This window comes from Pteropus medius, unplaced genomic scaffold (assembly GCF_902729225.1).
Source record: "Pteropus medius unplaced genomic scaffold, Ma_sr-lr_union100, whole genome shotgun sequence".
NCBI classification, from domain to species: domain Eukaryota; kingdom Metazoa; phylum Chordata; class Mammalia; order Chiroptera; family Pteropodidae; genus Pteropus; species Pteropus medius.
Genome location: NW_024340696.1, coordinates 32,865,973 through 32,889,020, shown reverse-complemented (window position 1 = coordinate 32,889,020; position 23,048 = coordinate 32,865,973). Strand labels below are relative to the sequence as shown.

The following is a 23,048-nucleotide window of genomic DNA, read 5'->3' as shown; positions in this document are numbered from 1 at the left end:
CCCCAGGAGAGCCTCCTTAGGGTCTGGGGAGATTGGGGGGAAAAACTGAATCCGCCTGGCCCAGGTTCTTCCTCTATGAATCTTGCTGTCTGTTCTGTTCCCCATGTCACACATCTCACAAGGCCGACTCTGGCCCAACTGGGAGTTCTGCAGGTCCAAGTGACCTGGGATTTGATGAGTCACTCTACTTAAGTATAGAGTTCAGTATAGGAAGACCACTTCCCAAAGATACCATACACTCCGGACAATTTTATGAATAATACAGGTAAAACTTTGGTCTCCTGTCAGTAAACTCTTTTATTTCTCAATTAGCAAGAAATTTATTGGGCCTCCTCAAATATTCCAATATTCTACAATTAGAATAGTAGACATAGTGTGTATTTAGGGACATGCCTACTGACTTTAACACTTTTCTTTTCATATTTTATTATATGATTCATTTTAGTATTTCTCTAAAATTTAATATTAATCTCTTTTTGCACTTTTGGTACTTTTTTTTGTGCATTTTGTACATTGTGACAGAGATTTATCTTGTGCTTAATTATGGACAATTACTCTATAAGGCAGGATGTTTTTCACTTATGTATAACTAAATTTATTCTATGAAGGCAATTGAGAAGTGTACATAAAAGTGAGCTCACAGTTCAATTTTTTAATAAAACACTTACACAACTGCCAAGTGCTGAAGTACTTTTTTAATGGCCTCTTATAACAGTCTAGCTTTTTATGAGCTAGCTTTCAAGATTTTAGATGACCACTAGAGGAAGCTAGGAAACACTTCAAACTCAGAACATAATGGTTGCAACAGAAGTAAAGACTATTTAACACTTAGGTACATACGTTTCCATTCCATTTAATCTTTTCTGCACGATCTAAACAGAACTTTATTATTGAATAATCTATCTCATCGGGTCAGTGTCAATAATTCTTTTTAGTTAGTATTTAGTCAAAATACACATAAAACATAAAAATTAAGTATACATTGAAGGAAATGATTTTTTAAGATATATTTTTAATGTTTGATTTTTGCTTAGCCTAATATGAATAACTCTTGGATATGCAAGTAGTACTAAGCTTTTGAGAATAGATGTTTAATCTACACTTTCTGGTAGAATGAAAGAATAAAGGAATGAATGAACAAATAAAATAGCTGATTTTTAATCTCTGTAACATTCTGTCTCCTAGGTCATTCAGTTTAAAAAACTTCCCAAGATTTTGGTTCTTTAACCCAACCCAGACATCTTGTTGGAGAGCTCTGATAATTAAAATGATTTGTGGTAATAGTGCCCTGCCAATTACCTTTAACAAATTCTCTTGTAAATCTTCATTATCATGATCATAAATAATGATTAAGCTTCCATTTGTAGATGGTGGTGTAATGAGAAATTGGGAGATGTGCAAAAAAACCAAAACAAAACTTAGGCTCTGCCCTTTTAATTAGCTATACCTAATATTATTATATTTTGCACTAAAAATTAGAAATCAGTTTGAGTAGCCCCAGGTTAAAAGGTTTGAAAGAGAAAAAGGAATTCTTCTGATAAGTTGATTTTTTTTAAATCTCTGAACAGGCAAAACATAGGCCAGTTCCCAATTTCTGAGAAAACATGATCACATAAGTCAAAAGAAAGATAAGCAGCTTAGAAAGCTGAAGAAGAATTGTACAAACACTTGTAGGACAAGAGGTAATTGTCTTAAGGGAATGTAGGGTGGCATCATTCACTCATGATTATGAAAGAACAGCCTTCTTTAATTGTAACCATATAGGTAAGGTATTATATTGTGTGTTTATAGTGTGTGATTAACTCTGCAAGATCACTTTCCTATGTGTATGTGAATGTGTATAAGGAGGGTGGTGTGGGCCCGGGAACGGGAGATGTACTAGTAAGTTATCATAAAATTTTATTGAAGCATGCTGTCTTGAGCCACATCATTAATTGTGCCTCAAGGGTAAAAGTCTGTAGCAGATTTAGTTCTTGGGAACCACAAAATGCTAAACTTTTTCATACAAGATTGTTACCAGGAACTTTAGAGTTTGAAATCAATCACTGAAACCATTGCAGATGACCTTTCACTATCCCGAGGGAAGTTTGCATAAATAGTACTTCATAAATATGCATGCATTTCAGATTTGCTATTTCTTAACAAATAAAAGCTACGTATTATGGAAAATATAAAAGCCTTTGAACAGTGCAGAGAGCACTGTTAATCCAACCTGTTTTCTTCTGAATGTATTTCTCAGACTAGAGAATACTTTTAGAACAACAGAACAAGTAATTCGACCCGGCAGAACTCAGTCATGCCCTTATGAGCCTTGGTCAAACGCATAGTGCTTACCCAGCTGTCCCAAACCAAACTAAACTATTGATAGCTGTTGTGCATCACTATTACCACGGAATAATTCAGTGTGACCTACCTACCTGTGGTTAGTGACATTTTGAATGTCTAGGGATGTTATGAGGGCAGAAAATTTGAATCAGACTATGAAAACATCAAAGCAGGATGCTTGGAAAGAGTTCTCGCTGCCTCATTATGATTTTTTTCAGAGTTGTTTTTGTAGTCTGTGGATAGAGATGTGGGTGCAAAGTTAGAGAAAGAATAGGGGACAGATTGGCACCATGAAAGTTTTATATGTTTACATTCATATCTTAGAAAACTATTTCTGGAGGCTATGCAGAAAAAAGATAGGAGAAAAAATTGACCAGAGATGGGGAAAAGACTTTGGAAGTCATTATAACAGATGGTTGAGAGGGAATTAAAGACAACTACAGCAATGAAAATGGGAATTAAAAGGGATAAATAACATGGAGATCTGTATGTGGGGTTCATTAATGGGTTTTGAGATCTCATTTTGAGCTTTTGCTGGTGTCCAAAGTGCAAGCTTAGGACCGTGGGAGTAATTAGCCCTGCCTGGACCGCCCACTTGATTCGTTGCGTTGCCAGAAGCACTGGAGACCACTGTGCTGGAAAACTGACACTTTAGAGATTTCTCTACAGAGGGACTAGTAGTGAGTTAGAAAACACATTAGTTAAGGTCCATTCCAGGCCCTCCTTTAGGTGCAAGGTATTTCCAGATGAGAAAATATCCCAGAGAAGCCAGACTGAGTGCTTCCCAGGGACAGCTCTGCGGCAATCTTTGCGTCTCCTGTCTTATCCCAGTGCCCAGCACACAGCAGCTTTAAAAAAAAAAAAAATCTAAAAATGATCCACACTTTCCACTCAGTCTACACAATGAATTTATTTAAAATGTATTCCTAGTATTAAAAGTATATCTTAAGAAGTAACAAAAATACCTGTAGGAAATGGAAACATAAGCCATACTAATCAAAAAGTCTTGAAGGAACAAAACTGAAAATACTATATACAAATTAGATGAACCACAGGACTGAAAAAACAATATAGTACAGAATGGGTGAATAAACCACAGGAATTAATAAACCGTGTGAGAGGGAAAGATTTTTATGTGCTTACCTGCTATAATCTCAAAACCTAGAACAATGCTCAGCACATAAAAGTCACTCAATGAATAAATGAGCTGTCCTGGTTTTAAAAAATTAAAAAAGAAAGAAATACAATTAGCTTCTTCTGCTATTAGAAGTTGACTTGAGACTTTTTAAAATTTGTTTCAATTTTAGAACTAAAGAAAATATCTCTCATGCAGCTGTAATTTTTTTATATGTAGACCACTGCCAAATAGTGATACTTTAATCCCATCAGGAATAGAAAATAGAATGCAAATTGTCCTTTCTCTCATGACACAAGCCCTTATTCTCTTGCCCTGTCCTGCAACGCCAGAGAAGCTTGAGACAGAAAGTCATGTGTAGATGCCTGACATTTGGTTCTCTCCAGGGAAATAAACTTGTTTAGCTAGCTTAACATTCCTTGGTAAACTACTAATGATTGGTTGTTTCGATGTTTTTTTCTCTGGCTCTACAGATATTTCTTCTCAGTGTCATGAAGAAAAATAAAATATTGAAAGAAAAAAGTTTCACACTTGAATAATGAGAGAATTTCAAGGAGCATATTCCTGAATCAATCAAATATTATCTGTAGCAACATTCTTGTCAGGCAAGAATTCATTCCGTTCATCGTGCAGCATGTCCTCAAGTATTTCAGTCTTTTCTTAAATTCGCCCAGATAGAGTCATTTTTACTATTGAAGACTTGCTGTTGTGTATGCATTTAACAAATATTTACTAAGTATTACTAATGTCAGCTACATTCTAGGGACATAGTAGTGAATAAGACAGGTTCCTAACAGTCAGGGAGTTCATAGTCTCCTACAATTCCCTATAGGAGATTCAATGAATTAAAATGCCCTTGCATTTCAGAACTAGTTTAAACAAAAAAATGAAGGGAAAAAAACCATAACATCTTTTGAAGTGCTATTTTGTGCCACGTACATTTTAGAGGCGTATCCCTAACCATCCTTTCTAAACAGCTTCCGCCTCACCCCTGCTTACTTTTTTCCATCCTGCTTTTTTTTTTTCATCTATTAATCCCTACTTGACATTGTTCACTGTACTATCCAGCTCTGAGAAGTAGCTGGCATATGGTAGGCTTTTTGTAGTCAGTGCATAAATGAACTTTGGAGATAGGAATTCTTGTTTTACAAATGAGACCAAAATTGATGACTTAAATGATTTGCTCATGATTGTTCAACTCTTAAATCACACATCAGGTGTTTAAACCTTAGTATGAAGGTAAAGCCCATGTTCTTTCCACAATCCTCCAAATGCATATTTCTTTACAGAGGTATGACTGTCTTCTTTTGCTAAACACCATTACATAAAGGACCTTGGAGTTACAGAGATCTTGCATTCAGGAGCCTGATAATCTAGTTAGTAAGAAAAAAAAAATAGCAATCCAAATGAAAGTGTAAGGCACTGTCTGGGTGTGGAAGAAATCTCAGAAGCAGTGAACTGGAGGAAGGTGAGCTGGGCCTGGTCTGGATCGCACAGAGCCCTGGCTGGGGTCTGTCATCCCTGGAATCTGAATAGTGAAATAAGTAAACTCCTTCAGCGTAGAGAGCTTTCCTACCAGCCCTTTCTTTGAGCCCCTGTTCCTTTAGAAACCAGAGAATAGTAGATTTTTCCCACTTTTTACAGAAGGAGGATGGTGGAAAACAGAAGAAAGGCTCATTTTGAAGGGAGTTTGGAGAGTGTGTGGTCTTACTAAGAAATGAAGGGGTAGAGAAAAACAATTTTAACAACTGAAGTTTTTCTAGAGAGAGAGAAAGTATGGGAGCAGAGGGTGGGATGAGGAGCTAACTTCAAAATGAAAAGTTTGTTGCCTGTCCTTACACTTAGTTGGTGAACATCTGAAGTGTCCTGAACTCTAAGAACTTTTGGCTCTTTCTAGTAGAAAAGATTTAGATTTATTCTCTTGGTCACTAAACAATGGAACCAAAGGGTGAAAGCCTGGTGGAAACACGTTTTTACTGAAGAGATGGGGCCAGAGAATTTCCAGCAGCGGCAGGCCGCTTCCTGTGCCCCGCGTGGACAGGGAATCACCGCCTAGGGTCGTGACGCACTGGTCCGGGGTCGCCGGCCGGGGGCGGAGACCCGGAGCGGAGTTGCGCGCGCGTGAGAGACTCCAGCTGCATGTCTGGGCTCCCCTGGGAGCGCCGCGGGTCCCGGCAAGGGTGCGGGCAGCTCGCGCTCTGCCTTCGCCTGTAGCTGCAAGCGCGAGAACAGAACGCAGGATGCTCGCGGCCGCGGAAAGCCTCCTGCGCCTCCGCCCGGGGCTCATCCTCCGCAGCGCCCCAGGCGCCGCTCGAGAGGCCACGCGGTGGCCGGTCGCACCCATCTGGCCCCGGCATCTTCCCCGCTGCTCCAGCGGCGGGGTCCCTAGCGAATCTCGGCCCCAGAGTCCCGGTGAGTCAGGGTCGAGAATAGCCTAGGAGGAAGCGGGCTGCGGCAGGGCGGGCGAGGAGCTGGGGCTAGGAGTTGAGGTGTAGCGCGCGCTTATCCGCTGTACCGTGGGTCTTTCGGTTCCTCCATCCATCCCTGTCGCTTTAGCAGCAGGGAAGGTCCACAGGGTCCCCGCCGAGCACAAACCTTCCCAGTTCGACAAGAAAATCCTGCTGTGGACCGGACGTTTCAAAGCAATGGAGGACATCCCGCCTCGGATCCCGTAAGTGTGTCCCGTGCCGCAGCCCGAGTTCCGCGCGCTGCGGAGGGTCCTGCCCCGGGCCTCGAGGGCTGCAGAGTCCACCCACACAGTGCCTCACAGCAACACCTACCACCTTAAGGAATTTACCTACGCCCTCCTAGTGCAGTTAAAATGTCAAGTTCCTCGACTGGACGGTGGGCAGCTAAGCTTACCGGGAGATTGTCGAAGTGGGTGAAAACCCAGTTCAGTGGACACTTCCACCATCACCTAGCTACCTGCCCCCAGTGAGCTCCTAGCACCCTGGGGGGGCTGCAGCTCGACAGGGATCAGGGACGGCTGGAGGGTCCTGGCCCCACCCAAGGAAGTGTAATGGCCCGTGGGGTGGCTGGAGAGTCTCTGGGATGAAGCCGCATCCGGGCGACCTCCTTTTCTGTGGCGGGAGATGCCTGACCTACCTGGCTCTACAGCCTTGCGAGCACCAAGTTTAGTCTGGCTAGGACGCCGGGAGCGTCAGCGTCGCCGGCCTCTTAAACCAAAATAGAGGTTCTATAGATGATTAAACAACTTCATTTCTAGGGTAAATGTAACCGTTTAAAAAAATATACAAATGTAACCTGTAAAAACCATCTTTCTACAGTTTGTGTTTATGCAAAGCCCAAAAAGCTTCCCAGCATTTTTAAAAGGGCATGGGTGAAAAAGGAAGGAAGGAAACAAAGAATAAAATTAATTTAATACTTTTTAAACTGATTTTTTAAAAAAATAGACTAGAACTATTATATAAAATAAGAACTTTAGATGTTCTGTATATTTATGCAACATAGTCAACGCCTGTTAGAATGGATAATGGAAACTGGGCCTACTTTTTGTTCTGCACATATTTCCTTCATTTTTATTTCTTATTAATTTACTAGTTATCAAAAGCATATTAAATAAATGAAAAAAAAGTGGTGAGAAATATTCAGTCAGTAATGAATTCTCAACCATTTTTATTCCTTTCTTGGATCATGTTATTTAATGAGGAATGAACATAGGATTCAAAATAACATGGGATTGGAAATGTTTTCAGCTTTTATTCAATCACAGAGACTTTTTTTAATATTATAAAACAGATTTTATTTTCTTTGAGTTCTGTAGATTCCAAACTACAAACAGCCCAAAGCAGAAATTAGCCTCGGTAAGACTAAAATCTCACCCTCAGTTTTTTGGATTTTGAGGTCTGGTGCTACAACTGAGGAATCAAGAATGTAAAGACCCACATTATCGTAAATTAATGCTTATCATTGTATTAACATAGTAATGTGTGTGAAGAGGCTCATTTTATAGGAATAAATTTCCCCAAAATCACAGTCAAAAGAAGTATTATAAACAGGAGATGCCTATGAAAAATATTTTAGTTTTGTGTTGGAGACATGAAAGTGTTTCAATATTTTTTATTTTTTGTGTAATTTTTAAAAGCATTCCTACCTAGGAGGGATATGTTTCCTATGCTTGGTTTTAGACTTACAGTGTAAATAGCTTTCACTTTTTATGCTCTTAATGGACATATAATTACCAAATGACCTATAATTTTTGTACCATACGCTAATGACATTTAATAATAACTGTACTTTTTCTTGTTTTTTTTTTTTCAGTGCTAAACTAATTTGGTATAGTAGATCAAAGCCAAATGGATGGGTAAAAAAAATCAGATCTTTTAGGTTTCATCTGGAACAAAAGTGAACAACAAATGTAATCTAATAATGTCTTCATATTCACCTGTTTGCAACTAACATCTTAAAACTTACATTAATCTGCCTAAAATCTAAGAAAAACAGACTAGATATTGGTTTTCTGTGCTCTTTTAACTAGTGGAAAAGTTTTTCATTTTTAAGAGAAATTGCAACTTGTCTTTCTGGATTTTTTTTTTTTTTAATGTAACAGCATTCTATTTAAGCTTGACATTAGATAAGAATGAATACTGCTGAATATATTCTCAAGAATTAGTCTTTATCTGTTCGTAAACTGCCACTTCATATTATTGCAGATTGTTAAAGTTGATTTCAATATGAAAGGCCACATGGCATAATTACTTTTGTAACACTAGTTTGTAAGGAGTATTGCTAAGCTTTTGGACAACTTGCATATAACTTTATTAATAAATAAGACTACCCGGTGTTCAAGTGAGCATATAAAATTTCAGAATAATAAGAAAACAAAGATATCTTTTCTCTTTTGTTTGACACATTACTGTGATTTTGATCATTAATTTTGAAAACTTCATACAAAAGCCATGAAAGAAACACCCTTCCTCCACAGTCATTCTCACAAAATGTATAATAGTTTTTTTTAAATGAAGTAGGATGGGAGGGGGCAAGAAGATATTGGGAGGGCAGTGAAAACACAAAATGAAGAAAATGAGATTTAAAAAACAACCTGCTTAAAACTGAAAACAAAGCCCACTTAATAACACAGGGGCCAAATAAGCATGAGTCATACACATACAAAGACTTTAATTCTTAACTTACCTCAAGCAGTGAAAAAGAAAAATTATGGAGAGTCAGGAGTCAGACCATAATCTCTAGTAGTTATATTTTGAACAATTAGAAACTAAATATACTACATTGTTGTTTCATAGTGACTGATATTAGTTACTAATACGACTTAAATAAATACTTCTTAATTTTAAAATTGGTAAGATAATAACCTAGTATTTGGAAGTCTTTCACATATGTAATTTGCATTCAGAGATTTTGGAATATTAACATTACAAATCATTGTCTATTATGACAGTTAGAAAATCATATTACTTTAATATAATTAACAGGCTACATATCTTGATTTAGGCCAGAAATGATAGATGCTGCAAGAAACAAAGCTCGAGTGAAAGCTTGTTACATAATGATTGGACTCACAATTATCGCCTGCTTTGCAGTGATAGCATCAGCCAAAAGGGTGAGTACCTCTTTAAAATAAATATAGACATTAAAGATAGAAGTATAGTATGTTTTCATTTAGAAGTATGGGGGGAAAAAAATAGATAACCTTGTGAATTTTAAGAAATATTATGAGCTTTGTTCTCCATTTGGGGATTATTGCTGTTCTTCCTATAAAAGAACAATTTTGGCTGAGACAACTTGAGCGACCCACATAGACCTGTCATACTGGAAATAAACTTGTTCATGCAAATTTGAGTCAACAACTTAACTATATGGGCAGGAGAGACAAAAGCTTGTTTCCATTTATAAGATAAACAAAAACAAACAGTATATTACCTGGTCAAAATCTGCACAAGAAGAATTTTGATGTAGGACAGTTATCCAGACTAGATTATTCCTAAAATCATGAATTCAATTAGCTAGTGCATAGAATAATAAAAGTTAGAAATGCAAAAGTTGGAAGCGATCGCCAATGCTGACTAGTTTGTTTGTATTCTATATTTGAGCCCTTTTCTTGCCATCTTCAATATGTAGTTTCTAGAGAGAAATTAAGGGCTAATTATTCTCTAATTTTGTTTCTCGCTTCCCCAAAAACTTTCATCTGCTGATCCCGTTTTACCATGAAGAGTAGCCTCACACATATTGGGGGACATCTAACATCCCTATGTGTCTTCCCTTCTCCACTCTTAATGACTCTTTCCCTAAAACCTTCCCTCTATTTTGAGCTCTCTCTGGACACACTCTAGTGTATCAGTGTCTCTCTTCATTGTGACACCTGAAGTTGAACCCATTAGTGTATATTTGTAACTTCCTTGTTTATGAACACTGTGTTTTAGTAGTACAGAGTTGGAACTAGATTTGATAGCCACATCACAGAATAATTTGCTGGGATCCATATGTTTTCACTCTCTGGGCATGTTTAGCCAATGCTCAGATAATGGTGATTTGGAATGATAATTCTGCCTAGTCCAAAGATTCTGCTCTTCTCAGGTTTTCATAGTATTTGAACCCAATAATTCACATATGGAGTAGGGCATCTAAGCTTCCTGATGTATACATGTTCATTCATTTCTCTTAGCTTGACAAAGAATTTATACTTTGAAATTATTATGATCAAATGGAAAAATTCTTAAATATTTGCTGGGCTGACAACCTAAAGATAGAAATAAAGAAATCTGGTCATCTCTTGTTTTTAACCTACTTTAAATAAAATGACTGCTCTCCAAGTTGATGATTCTCTAGCTCCTAAATGATAGATTAGAGCCTGATACTGTCTGGAACCTTCCTGTTTCATACCATCTTCTCTTTGTTCATTATACTCCATTTGCACTGGTTCTTTTTTATCTTTTAATGCACCAAACTCTTTCTCCTCTCTAGGCTTTCCTTCTTTTCCCTGTTCTTGCAATAGCTGGCTTATTCTCATTTTCCACAGGGAAGGCTTCCCTGACCACCCCATCTAAAATGGCCTCATCCAAGTATTCACTGTTTTATCATCTTTCTAGCCACTCACGAGTAAGTTATTATAGGTCAGACATCTTGTTAACTGTACTTTAAAATAGATCCACAATTGGACCACCCCTCACCATCTTTCCTGATATCACCCTGGTCAATACAACTGTTGCCTAGTTTATTGCAGTAACTTTCAAATGGTTTCACTGCTGTCCCTTTTGCCACTCTCCAATTCACCTTTCATTTTAAATCATTAATGCATTTGCCTTAACTAAGATTGTGGCAGATCGGAGGTGGAGAAAAGTGTAGCAATTTGAAATAGATTGGGGAAGATACAAAGGATAGAACTTTGTGGTAAATTCACTGTATGAGGAGGAGAGAAAATGGAAGAAAGAAACCCAAAAGCCTGGGTTTTTGATTTGAACAACGAGATGGATGATGATACTATTGTTGAGATGTGTAAGGCTGAGGAAAGAACTGATAGGTATGACGGTCCTCTATTTTGGGTATATTTGCATATTAGACATCCATCAATATCAAATCTTTGTTTATTCTGCTAAGGACATAGTATGCTCTTCAGTCTGAGGACCTATAGTTTTCCTCACTTCTTAAAAAGTTTAAGCTGTCTTAACTTCAAATATGGCTCCTTCTCCCAACCTGTCTACTCTCTCCACCTATTATGAATGTACGTTGGAACTTGTAATTCTATAATCCATGTCTCTTAACTTCTCTCTTCTATTTTTTTGTATCTTTATCTCTGTACTGCATTTAGATTATTTCCTAAGATCTCTTTTCTAGCTAGAATTTTTACTTCCTAATTATAATGCTGATTTCTTTTCACAGTTGATTTCTGCCCCAGATAAATGCCTAGTTTCTTTGCCAGTTCCGGGGCTGTTGAGAGAAGTTTTAGTAATTTCCTAGGGGTACCTTTTCCTGATACCCCCAACTTTTTATTGGTAGCTCAGCTCTATGCCCAAGATCCAAATCCTGGACTTGCCTGTTGGTATAGAGATTAAACTCCCAGCCCACAGTTGTTAAAGCCAGTGTTTTCCCCTAATGCCCTCAGACTAAAACCATTTCCTTCTGTCCTGGCTTCAATCCTTCTCATTCCCCACCAATTCACACCTTTTGAGTTCTTTAAATTTCTGATGCCCAAGGATTTCCCTTTCTTGATTCTGAACTTAAGTATTTGAAAATATTTTTGTTACTTTTTATCCAACAAATATATCTATGTGTGCCAAGGGAGGTTGGGGCAATATCTGATATCAGCTGTCCTGTTGACTGGAAGTCTAGCAACTTAAGGAATTTTTTTCTACACCAAAGGATCATTTTTCTTGAATACTAGTTTTGACAGATGGTATAAGTTACTTTTCTCCTTTTCACAGAGTCTCTCCTATATATGTCTATCTAAAACAAATTCTTGCCAGAGAGTGACACTGCTTTCATTTGTTTGTTTGTTTGCAGGCTGTAGAACGACACGAATCCCTGACAAGTTGGAATCTGGCAAAGAAAGCAAAGTGGCGTGAAGAAGCTGCATTGGCTGCACAGGCTAAGGCTAAATGACGTTCTAAGTGACCAAGTGTTCATCAGAATGTCATCACTATTATCTGCAACAATAAAAGATAGGTAAAATAGAATACTGAACAAAATATTTGCCATGGGCTTTTTTTTTGGTGACAAGAAGCATAAAGTGTTTTCTATGTTTACATTTTAGTACATGTTTATTGAAGTATCACATATTCAGACAAGCACACAAAAGTGTATATGGCTTGATAGATTTTTTACATGGTGAACACACTTGCACAAACACTGCTCAAGTCAAGATGTAAAATATCAAGAGCACCTCAGAAGCCTCCTTTCTGCTGTCAGTCATTACCTTCCAAAGGTAACCATTGTTGAGTTTTATCACCATACATTAGTTTTTGAACTTTGTGTAAATGGAATTACACAGTATGTGCCTGCGAGTGTAGATTCTTATACTCGAAGTTATGTTATGAGATTTATCTACAAATTGTGGGTAAAGCCAATGGCTGTAGCAGGAACCAATCGATATACCCTTAATCTTGCTGTTACTGAGAATTCAGGGCTTTAAAAAAAGACATTTTTGAAGTTCATCTTGCCATTGAACCAGAAACTACAAGTGAGCATTTGGTACTATGGGCTAATCAGATAGAGATAGCCTTAGTTATGACAGCGGAATCTGGGTTTGGAAGGCAGAAATTCATGTTAGGATGCCAAAGGCTCACTCGTTGATGGTGGGGTGGGTACTGACACTGTCCATAAATGTACAGTCAGGAGGTAATATGACTGTGTCTGGCAATGCCATTGTGAGAAGTAAAGGCATATCTGTCATCAACATGTTAAAAAATGTTTGTTCAACGTCTGCTCAGAATGGCTATTATCAAGCAGTCAACAAATAACAAGTATTGGTGATGGAGAAAAGGGAAACCCTTGTGCACTGGTGGCAGGATTGTAAATTGGTACAGCCACTATGGAAAATAGTATGGAGAGTCCTCAAAAAATTAAAAACAGAAATCCTATATGACCCAGCAATTCCACTTCTGGGTATTTATCTAAAGAAAACAAAAACTAATTTGAAGAGATACATGCACCATTATGTTCATTGTAGCATTATCTACAATAGCCAAGATATGGAAACAACGTAGGTGTCCGTCTACAAAGATGTGATACACATGCACACTGAATATTACTCAGCAACAAAAAAGAATGAAATCTTGTCATTGTGCCAACATGGATGGACTTAGAGAGTCTTATGCTAAGTGAAATAAGTCAAAGACAAATACCATATAATTTCACTATATGTAGAATTTAAAAAACCAAAACCAAACAAACAAAAACAGACTCATAGAGACAAAAACAAACTGATGGTTGCTAGAGGGGAGGGGATGGGGGAATTGGTGCAAAAGGTAAAGGGAAAAAAATTTTTTTTTATTTTACCCCCTTTTAAAGGGATCAGTATAATTTCTAATTCCTTACAAAACCCTCATGGAATAGGCCAGCAAGCCAGGATTATCAGTTTTATGGTACAATTTAACTACCTATTTCATGAGAAAAAAAGTGATTCAAACAAATGTACAAACCTTCCTCAAGTTTCACATAAGAAAAATGTAATAGGCTCAGAGAAATTTTCCTTACTGTATACTCTTTAGTATCTCATACTGAAGTGTTATTCTTTGAAAAATGTTAACTCTAGGATGCAAATAGGAATATATGTCTATTTAAATACAGTAAGATATGGCAAGGAATGACTAAATAAGTTAGCTAGAAATACAACAGTATTTTTTTTTTTTAAATCTTACACTGATGTATTTTTTCTGTTTGGGGTAAACCTAAAAGATGTGAATGACTTTTATAAATAAAATTGTAAAACTTTGTTGAAATACAGTAAGGAGAACCTAAAAAAAATGGTGAGCTCTAACTTGTTCATGGATTGAAAGAGTATCACTAAGATGTTAATTCCTCCCAAATTGTCCTATAAATGTAATTTCATCCAAAATCCCTATGGGGCTTTTTATGGAATTTAACAAGTGAATTCTACATTTACAAATGCAAAGAGCTAAGATAATTCTGAAGAAAAAGATAGACTTGCTCTAGTGGAGACATCATGATGTAACCATAAAATGGAATAACATACAGCAAAGAATATGAATGAACCACTAATATATTTATCAACATGAATGAATCTCAAAAAAATGTTAACATCAAACTAAAAAAAAAATCACCCTTCAAAATCAGGCAAATGAAGCTATGTATTTTAGGAATACTTACAGATGAGATGGAGGAAAAGCACAAAAATTAATAATAAAATCCAGAGTAATGGTTACGAGGGTCTGATGATAATTTATTAAGCTGAGTGGTAAATAGATGTTCATTTTACTATTCAATGTCTTCTTATACATTATTTTTTTTGTGTATATTTTATAATAAAACAACTTAAAAGAATGGAAAGCTCAAAAAATAGTCATGCCAAAGCCCTAAAGTATATTAAATATTGCCATGCTATTTTAGATAAAGGTTTTTAAAAACATGTTAACTAAACTGAAAAGGAACAGGAAGGATCTCTCAAAAGTAAGTCTACAAGTTTAAAACATTCAATTTTTGAATAACAGTCATTCTTGGGTATTACACATTAAATTTCCTAAACTGTCTACTGTTTCCAAATTAAAATGTTTGTACATTAACTACTGAGAACAAGTTCTTTACTTGGTGGGGTTGCCCCCAATCTGCATTTTAGTCCTGGTACTGTACAGCATTGCTAGCCAGTGCAATTATTTGAAATTTTTATCTCATAACAAAAATTGAAATGTTAAAGTGATATTAGTAATGATACAACATATACATATCCTAAAATGTGAACTATTGAAACAAACATAAAAATCATTAGATGTGCTAAAAGAGGGGGGATTCATGTGCTCATTGAATTTAGTCAACTGTTCAAATATGAAAGAAAATTAAAGAACATATATAAAATTAAGCAAATGGAATATTAAGGGTATACTTAGGGATTTCTGAGAAGTTGAACTCCACTGCATACTAAAGTCTACTGTTTGACCTATACGTTGTATTTTCATGTTTTCAGTAATTCATTTGCCACTAAAATTGCTGACTGCCTTACTGGGAACAAGTACCTAAAAATAACTGATCCAGTTACTTTCACCACTCTTTGATTAGCATTCTGAAGGAATGAAGGCAGCCAGGCAAAACCATGGTAGCAAAAGAAAACAAAAACGTTAGAGGCTAGAGGAGACCTAGGCTTGGCTACTATGTGACCTTACGTTCAAGAGTACATTACGAAAGTTAAATCAGACGTTCCCTCTTATTTCTGTTTATTAGGTTTAAAACTCTACTCTTTAAATAAATGCACTGTATTGGATTAAAATAACAAAAAAAGGAAAAAATAATCTCAAATATGTAAATATGCAATAATTGCCGAGGCTTGAGATACAGATAAATTAGACATGTTCTCTATTATAGCAGAACGTATAGATTCTAAAATAAAAGCACCATACTCCTTCAATCAGATATGCTACAAACAAAAATCTTACTGGTTTTAGAAAGGGGATGGAATTTTAATCAATGAAGGTATCTGTTTTTGATCCACTAGGAATACACAGTAATAAGTGAGAACAAATGAAATAGACACATTTATATAAATGCAATTGTAAAATAGTATTTTATTATTTTAATATAGTGCTGTAACATTTCATAATATTGCATACTGCTCAAATGTTGGTTTATTTGGTTAGGCAACAATATCCTCCCCACATCCTATCCCCCAACCAGAATTTAAAGATGCATTATCCTTTTAGAGCCCTATCATATTGGCTCATAATATGTCACATTTCATAAAACAGTAATACTATGAACTAAAATGAGTAAAGGTTAACAATGATTACTTTGATTTCACAGTTTCACAAAGCAGCCAGAAGATTGCTGAATTCAGAACAGCAACAAAACTCTATAAAGACTTTGTATTATAGTTACTTTTTCCATAATGCTCCTTCTTAAGAAAAAATATGAAGGCAAAGGTAATGCTTCTTTTAGTCCTTTATCCAACAAATCAAGTTTTAACTGCAAATAGGTTTTACAGTTACCAAATGATATGTTATTTCTGTGCCAGCAGATTTTATTACTTTTTTGGATTTTTTTGTTGTTGTTGTTTATTTGTTTTTTGCTTTCTTGTTCTGGTGAACATAATACCACTAAAAATTAAGTTCTAGGAATCTCTTTCAAAAAGTAAAAAACAAAACAAAACAAAATAACAACAACAACGAAAAAAAAAACAGACCAGTGAGTAAAGCACTTACAAATATAAAACAAGTAAGCACAATTGCATAGTTTAACTAGTAAAAATTCAAAATCAGGTCAAATAAAACAATGAATTTAATTAAATAAAAGTAAAAGACTCCTTCAAGTATTTTCTTGATTTCTGCATTAATGTTGCATGTGTTTCCCTTTACAACATATTTTATTTTTTCTTTTGGCACAGCTTCTCTAGGATTTAAATATAATAGCTCTTAGGAAAGAAAGTTAAAAACTTTTTTTCCCCCACAAGTGTCAGTGAAGATTAATGAAAATATATTTTTGGAGCATTTAAATAGTACATCTGAAAGAAGTAGTCATTAGAAAAAAAGTTTAAGAACAAAGTATTTGCTAGTCTTGGTTCAATAAAGTCATCACCACAACAATAGCTGGTCCCAAATATTAGATTGTGTCCCTTGCATTCAGATCTAATCAAATTAATTATTTGCATAACAGATCCATGAAATTAAACATAATTTTATATTTGAATGTTAAAAATATGGTTATATGTGTACTTAGAGATGTTTGTTTTACTGGTGAAAATTTAAAAATTCTCCCCTTAAAGGTCATTCTATATGTGTGTGTGTGTGTGTGTGTGCACAAACATATATATTATTTTTCCTTCTATAAGAATTATTTTGTTTGAAAGACTTGGCTTAGAGATTTGATAATGTGACTACAGGGTTCTCAAAATAAAAGCAGGCACAGTTGGTTAGTTTATGAATTATGCTGCATTATTAAGTTCAACTGATTAGAAAGAGTGGAATTACCCTGTCACCTTATAGAACTGGTTATCTGTACCACAAAAATGTGTTTACTCATAAATTCATCTTCAATTTGGTAAGCTTTAATATAAATACCCTGTTCTTCTGAACATACATAATGCAAAAGAAAACTTTTTATACTAAACTTTATAACTTCCACTACAATAAAAAGGGCACAGATACAATCCTCTACTTAATAGAAAAGGGGTTTGGCAGATACAGTCAGCACTATGGACACCATTTAAACCTGTATGTGATAGCTGTAGGTTTTAAGTGTCTTGTCAAGAGTTTAGTTTCATGATATAATTTACAAAGTGTCATACTATTTAAAACTACTTATATATACATTTTATTCTTGTAACATGCCTCTGATTTCCAGCAGAAACATTATAAATGCTATCATAAATGAAATCTTTCTTTACAGAATAGACTATGAATCATATCAAAAATGCTTTAGTTCCCATCTTAAAACAGTTGTAAACTAATTTTTAAATAAGTATTTTAGTTATATAATTAGAAATGTAAATAGCCTGCATATAACTATAAATGAAAAAACTGAGTTCAACAGTACCATATATACCTAGAAAACTCTACCAAATATAGTACTGTGAAAATAACACACAGACACACACACATATATGTATCTATCAATAAATATATATGTAAGTCTTCTATTGAAACTTTTTTTTAAAGTTTCAGTTTGAAGAGGTTTTGCTTTTAATACATAAAACACATGCATTCTATTGACCAATCTGATACAAATGTAATTTAATAAACCAATTCATGACAAGGAGCAGTATGACCCTCTATTACCAAAAAAATTTCCTAATATAGATTTCAACTATATTAAAGAATCTTTAGCAATTTTCATTAATACCATCTTTTAGCATCCAAACATTAAGGGTACTGAATAAACTTTAGTACATAAAAAGGTGATTTTTTTCAGGATAATTTTGCCATTCAAGTACCTAACTTCATTATTAAACAGAAAATGAAACTTTTCAATCACTGCTCTGAAAAATCAGAGAAAGAATTACAGTATTATTTTTGTTATGCAGCACTACTTTAGATTCATGATGGCTTCTCTATCATGATGCTTTTTAATGAAGAGTGAAAAAATAATAAAACATTTTCAAAAATGGTAGTAGCACATTTGGTCAAAATACAAAATATACTAATAGCATTTATATGTTAAAAACAAATTGTAAATGTCGTATAATCATTTTAATGTGTTCAACATGAAGAACAGCTTCTCCACAATTGCCACATTTTAATTGATTATCAGTACAATATTTCTTCTGTGTTTTATAAATAAATTTTACAGGTTTTCTGTTGTATTTTTTTTTTTTTGCAAAGTATAACCTACAGCACAGTGATCTATAATTTAAGGTACTAGATATTTTCACATTCTAATTTAGCTTATACACTATTTCATGCTTCCGAAGTTTTTTTGTTTTGTTTTTGCTTCAAGATAGAGGTAGATTTAGTAGAGACTGGGCCTGTCAGACTTACTGCCGAAATGCAATTATAAATATCTGTACTGCTAATATGCAGTTTTCAAGAATGCTAGAAAAAAATTCAGAACCATATGTAATACTTTACCAAAGTTTTCCTTTTCAAGCTTGTTATTAAATAATTTCATAATGGTTCACAAATAGATGAAAATAGATAAAACAATAAGACAAACACAGGCATACCAAAGTAAAAACAAAACTATACCAAAAGATTATATCTGAATGGAAACCTTTGTTTCGTTTTGCTTTTTAAAAGTGCATCAAATTCTTTTTCTGTTCTACATAAAAACACATCAAACGTTCCTACTGCCATTGTAACAAAGAAAAGATATCTGAAATTACTCTTTTTAGCCATTAATTTCCGCCCCCATCAAGTTAAAGTTGAAACCCTTCCATGGGTGCTTCCTGCTGCTGAAATACAAACTGTTGTTGGTTTTCATCCACCTGAGGCACAATGCTGGGGTCATCGTCTTCTACACCAAAGTAATGTTCAATCAGATCAAAAGCCTTTTGGTAAATTTCTTGATTTTCATGGCTTTGCAGAAATTCAATTTTATCCAGACCTGTTATACAAAGCATATATACAAACAAAATTGTTACTCAAGTTTCAATATATGTTTAAAACAAAATAATAAATCAATAGCATCTATCAGTCTACTGGCAATGGGATTGCTATTTTAATCTAATTTTTGCACATACTGATAACTGACAACTTATGCCTTATTCTTCAAGAGAGAGAATGAGCAGTGTGGTATGAGGAAGTAGCACAGGCCTATGAATAAGAAGGTCACAGACTCCACCCTGCAAGCTATGTGATTTTGCCCAAATAAATCTGGTTCCTCAGTACTTTAGTTTCTCAATTTTAAAATTACACTATTATATTATGTAACTTCCCAGGTCTTTCCAGAGTAATTGTGCTAAATTAAAAGTATAAAACGGGAAAACAACAAAACAAAAACAAAAAAGTAAAACATTAGCAACTAAACTATCAATATAAAAATTTGAGTACTATTTGAAAATCTAATATAGCTAATGTATAATTTATAAAAGGTACAATGTATAAATAAAACTGAAAAAGCCCATTTTGATAGGATAAGGAGAATCCACAGCGCTCTATTTTATTACTCACAAGAAAAAAAATCTCCACACAAGTCTGAGTGATGCTGAAATTATTTCTCATTTAACTATAGATAAACTTCTTCAATTATATTATTGCAGGATACAAAGAATAAACAAAGTAGTCACAATCATAGACTATCTCCAACTATAGTATAACTTGGGATCAAAATAATGACTTCAGTAAGGAAATATTTTAAATCAGTGATTAATATCTAGTATTTATATAATATCTTAATCAGTGACATTATATAATTTAAAATAAAGGCATAGTTTAAAAATTTAAATATCCTAGGCATAGTTTAAGAATCATAATAAAAGCTTGAATCAATCATATAACGGGACTTATGACAGAAAGTGAGTATTTAACAGAAATACATTAAAAGGAAAAACATCAACTTATATATATTCCTTATCCTAAAATAAATTCCACCTGCGTTAAGTTAAATTTTTAAGAATCCAACCAAAAAAAATCTAGCCAAAAAAAAAAAAAAAATCATCAAATCTCTGTAGGGGCAACGACTTTGTAAACTTTGAAGAAATAGAAGATTAGATTGAGTTACTTATTAAATATAAATGAATGTGGTTTGTCTTATTAAAATAAAAAAGTCAGAGAATGGGAGAAAAGCCACATTAAATGACTAAAATGAAGTTAATTTGTTTTTACCAAAAAAGACAAATAGGTAAATGGAAAAAGTACAATAAGTATGCAATTCATATGAGAAAATACACTAACACATGGAAAATACACACCACCTTCTACATGAGCTAAAACAGAAGATACATAAAAATAACTTGGTGATACAATTTTTTATCTGCTAAGTCAGCAAAATCAACAAGTGGTTATAGATTCATACAATGCTAGTGACACAGTTAAGTCACATGCCCTTGAAAAACAAAATGAGAAAACATACCAAAAGCTTAAAAACAAGTCTGTGCCTAAAACTCAGCCATAGCATTCCTGAAAATTTACCCCAAAATATTTCAGTAGAAAAAAAATTATATTCAGAAAGATGCTTATTTTGGCATACATAAAGTTGTAAACAAATGGAAACAAATTAATGGTCAACTACAAGAATATGGCTAAAATTGCATTCAATATGCTAAAACAACATGATATTCACTTAACATTATGTTGGCTATTAAAAATTATAATTGTGTAGAAATATAAAATTTCTCCAAAACATTAAAAAGTAGAACACAAAATTATACACTGAAATTATGTCAATGTAAGGTGTGCATAAAGACAAAGTATAAAGAAAGGCAAGTAATGAAAAAAATTATTATGGTAATAGAATTAAGGGTAACTTAAAAACTATTTAAAAACTATTATATTGCTTTTACACAAAATATCTTTATGGAATTAAAGGGGGAGAATGACTATGGAAGATAATTAAGAACAGCCTAACTCTCAACAAAGTGGGTATAGAGGGAATGTACCTCAACATAATAAAGGTCATTATTTGATAAGCCTACGGCTAACATCATACTTAATGGTGGAAAACTGAAAGGTTTTCTTCTACAATCAGGAACAAGCCAAGGATGTTCACTCTCATTACTTTTATTAACATAGTAAAGGCATCTACAGAAAGATGTAAAACTGTCACTATTCACAGATGACTATATTATATGTAGAAAATTCTAAAGACTCTACCAAAAAACTGTTAGAACTAATTAATTAGTTCAGTAAAGTTTTGGTATATGAAATCAATATACAAAAATTTGTTGTGTTTCTACACACTAACAAACTATTAGAAAGAGAAATTAAGAAAACAATCCTATTTATAATTGTATCCAAAAATTACCGAGGAATAAATTTAACCAAGGAAGTGCAAGACCTGTACACTGAAAGCTATAATGAAAGAATTGAAAAAAGACACAAATAAATGAAAAGATTCTATGCTCATGAATCGGAAGAATCAGTATTTTTATAATGTCCATACTACTCAAAGCAATCTACAAATTCAATGCAATCCCTATCAAAATTCCAGTGGCATTTTTTTACATAAATAGAACAGATGATCCTAAAATTTGTATGGAACCACGAAAACTCCAAAGGCCAGAGCAACCTTGAGAAAGAATAACAAAGGTGGAGGCATCATGCTCCCTGATTTCAAACTATAATACAAAGCTATAATAATCAAAACAGTATGCTAGTGACATAGAAAGAAATCAATGAACCAGAAAAGAGAGCCCTAAAGTAAAAAAAGAATACTGTCATTTGTGACAACATGGATGGACCCTGTGTTATGCTAACTGAAATAAGTCAGATAGAGAAAGACAAATACCATGTAATCTCATTTATGTGGAATACAGAAAATAGATTGGTGGGTGCTCGAGGTAGCAGGTGGAGGGTGGGTGAATAGGTGAAAGGGGTCAAAAGATACAAACACTTCCAGTTATAAATAAATAAGTCATAAGTATGTAATGTACAGAATGGGACCCTAGTTAATAATACTGTATATTTGAAAGTGCTAAGAGAGTAAATCTTAAAAGCTCTCATCACAAGAAAAAAACTTTATGTACTTATGTATGATGACAGATGTTAACTAGACTTATTGTGGTAATCATTTCTTAGTATATACAACATCAAATTATTAAGTTGTACACCTGAAATCAATTTAATGTTATATGTCAATTATATCTCAATTAAACAAAAGGACTGACTGTAATTATAAAATTTTAAGTGACTGCTTACCATATGCTTCTTCAATGAGAGCACAGTATGGATTAATGACTATCCCATTCTGCTTAGATTCTTGTTCTCCAAGACGTAAAATATTTTCAAGTCCATTTAAAGCCACTTGGACTATTTTAGAGTCCATAACTGTCAACAGGTCACAAAGTGGTTTAATGCAGCCTAAGGCTACCAAATACCTTCAGAGTAATAAAAAAAAAAAGGGGGGGCAGGAAAAAACATTGAAAAAGACTTAAATATTATTTATAGTAATGACATAAAAATATTCTTCAGTGAAATGTTATATAAACAATTAAGAAAATATTCCTATAGACTCAAACATTAAAAACAATTTATATAGGAACCTGAAAATTTTTTCACTCTCTTGTTCTCAGAATTTAACACAATTAATAATAAATGGTATTACAAATATTACAAAAATATACATGCAAGGAAATTGCTAAGTAGATTAGAGGTTTTTCTGTTTATTTTAAAGGTGGGCCTATGTACACATATAGGGGTCAGATGGGGAAGGTAGAAATGGAGAGGGAGAAGGAACATCCAAATCAAACTTCAAGAAGTTCCCCACAAAAACATTCTGAAACATCTGCTCTGTTTCAGAAGCATAAGAGGCTTCTAGGAGCAAAACAGGCCATGTTGTGAATAAGTTTAGTTATGTT

The 23,048-nt window shown here is 34.3% G+C and overlaps 2 protein-coding genes across 5 annotated transcripts in view; one reads left to right on the top strand and one right to left on the bottom strand.

The window, feature by feature from the left end:
* Nucleotides 1-5,542: 5,542 nt before the first annotated feature.
* Nucleotides 5,543-12,123, top strand: FAM162B (family with sequence similarity 162 member B). 2 transcript variants are annotated; one of them, XM_039870988.1, is made up of 4 exons: nucleotides 5,543-5,872; nucleotides 6,020-6,131; nucleotides 8,933-9,041; nucleotides 11,939-12,123. In XM_039870988.1, the coding sequence occupies exons 1-4, from the start codon at nucleotides 5,701-5,703 to the stop codon at nucleotides 12,035-12,037; spliced, it is 492 nt and encodes a 163-aa protein (XP_039726922.1). In that variant the 5' UTR covers nucleotides 5,543-5,700; the 3' UTR covers nucleotides 12,038-12,123. The 2 variants fall into 2 exon arrangements, with proteins under 2 accessions (XP_039726922.1, XP_039726915.1); XM_039870981.1 differs by having other exon boundaries at nucleotides 5,544-5,872; nucleotides 6,017-6,131.
* Nucleotides 12,124-15,649: 3,526 nt separating this feature from the next.
* KPNA5 (karyopherin subunit alpha 5) overlaps nucleotides 15,650-23,048 on the bottom strand; it is a 45,762-nt gene continuing 38,363 nt past the window's right edge. For all 3 annotated transcript variants that reach the window (XM_039870939.1, XM_039870960.1, XM_039870949.1), the window contains 2 exons: nucleotides 22,390-22,568; nucleotides 15,650-19,138 (listed from right to left, as the gene is read on the bottom strand). In XM_039870939.1, coding sequence (XP_039726873.1) covers nucleotides 18,951-19,138; nucleotides 22,390-22,568 — 367 coding nt within the window. In that variant the 3' untranslated portion in view covers nucleotides 15,650-18,950. The remainder of the gene's footprint in view (nucleotides 19,139-22,389; nucleotides 22,569-23,048) is intronic.

What these genes read in the sequence shown, in the direction of transcription:
- FAM162B (XM_039870981.1), top strand. Translation starts at nt 5,701, where the DNA reads ATGCTCGCGGCCGCGGAAAGCCTCCTGCGCCTCCGCCCGGGGCTCATC. An exon ending in ATCTCGGCCCCAGAGTCCCG is followed by an intron (nt 5,873 to 6,016) that starts GTGAGTCAGGGT and finishes CTGTCGCTTTAG; the next exon opens with CAGCAGGGAAGGTCCACAGG. An exon ending in TGATAGCATCAGCCAAAAGG is followed by an intron (nt 9,042 to 11,938) that starts GTGAGTACCTCT and finishes GTTTGTTTGCAG; the next exon opens with GCTGTAGAACGACACGAATC.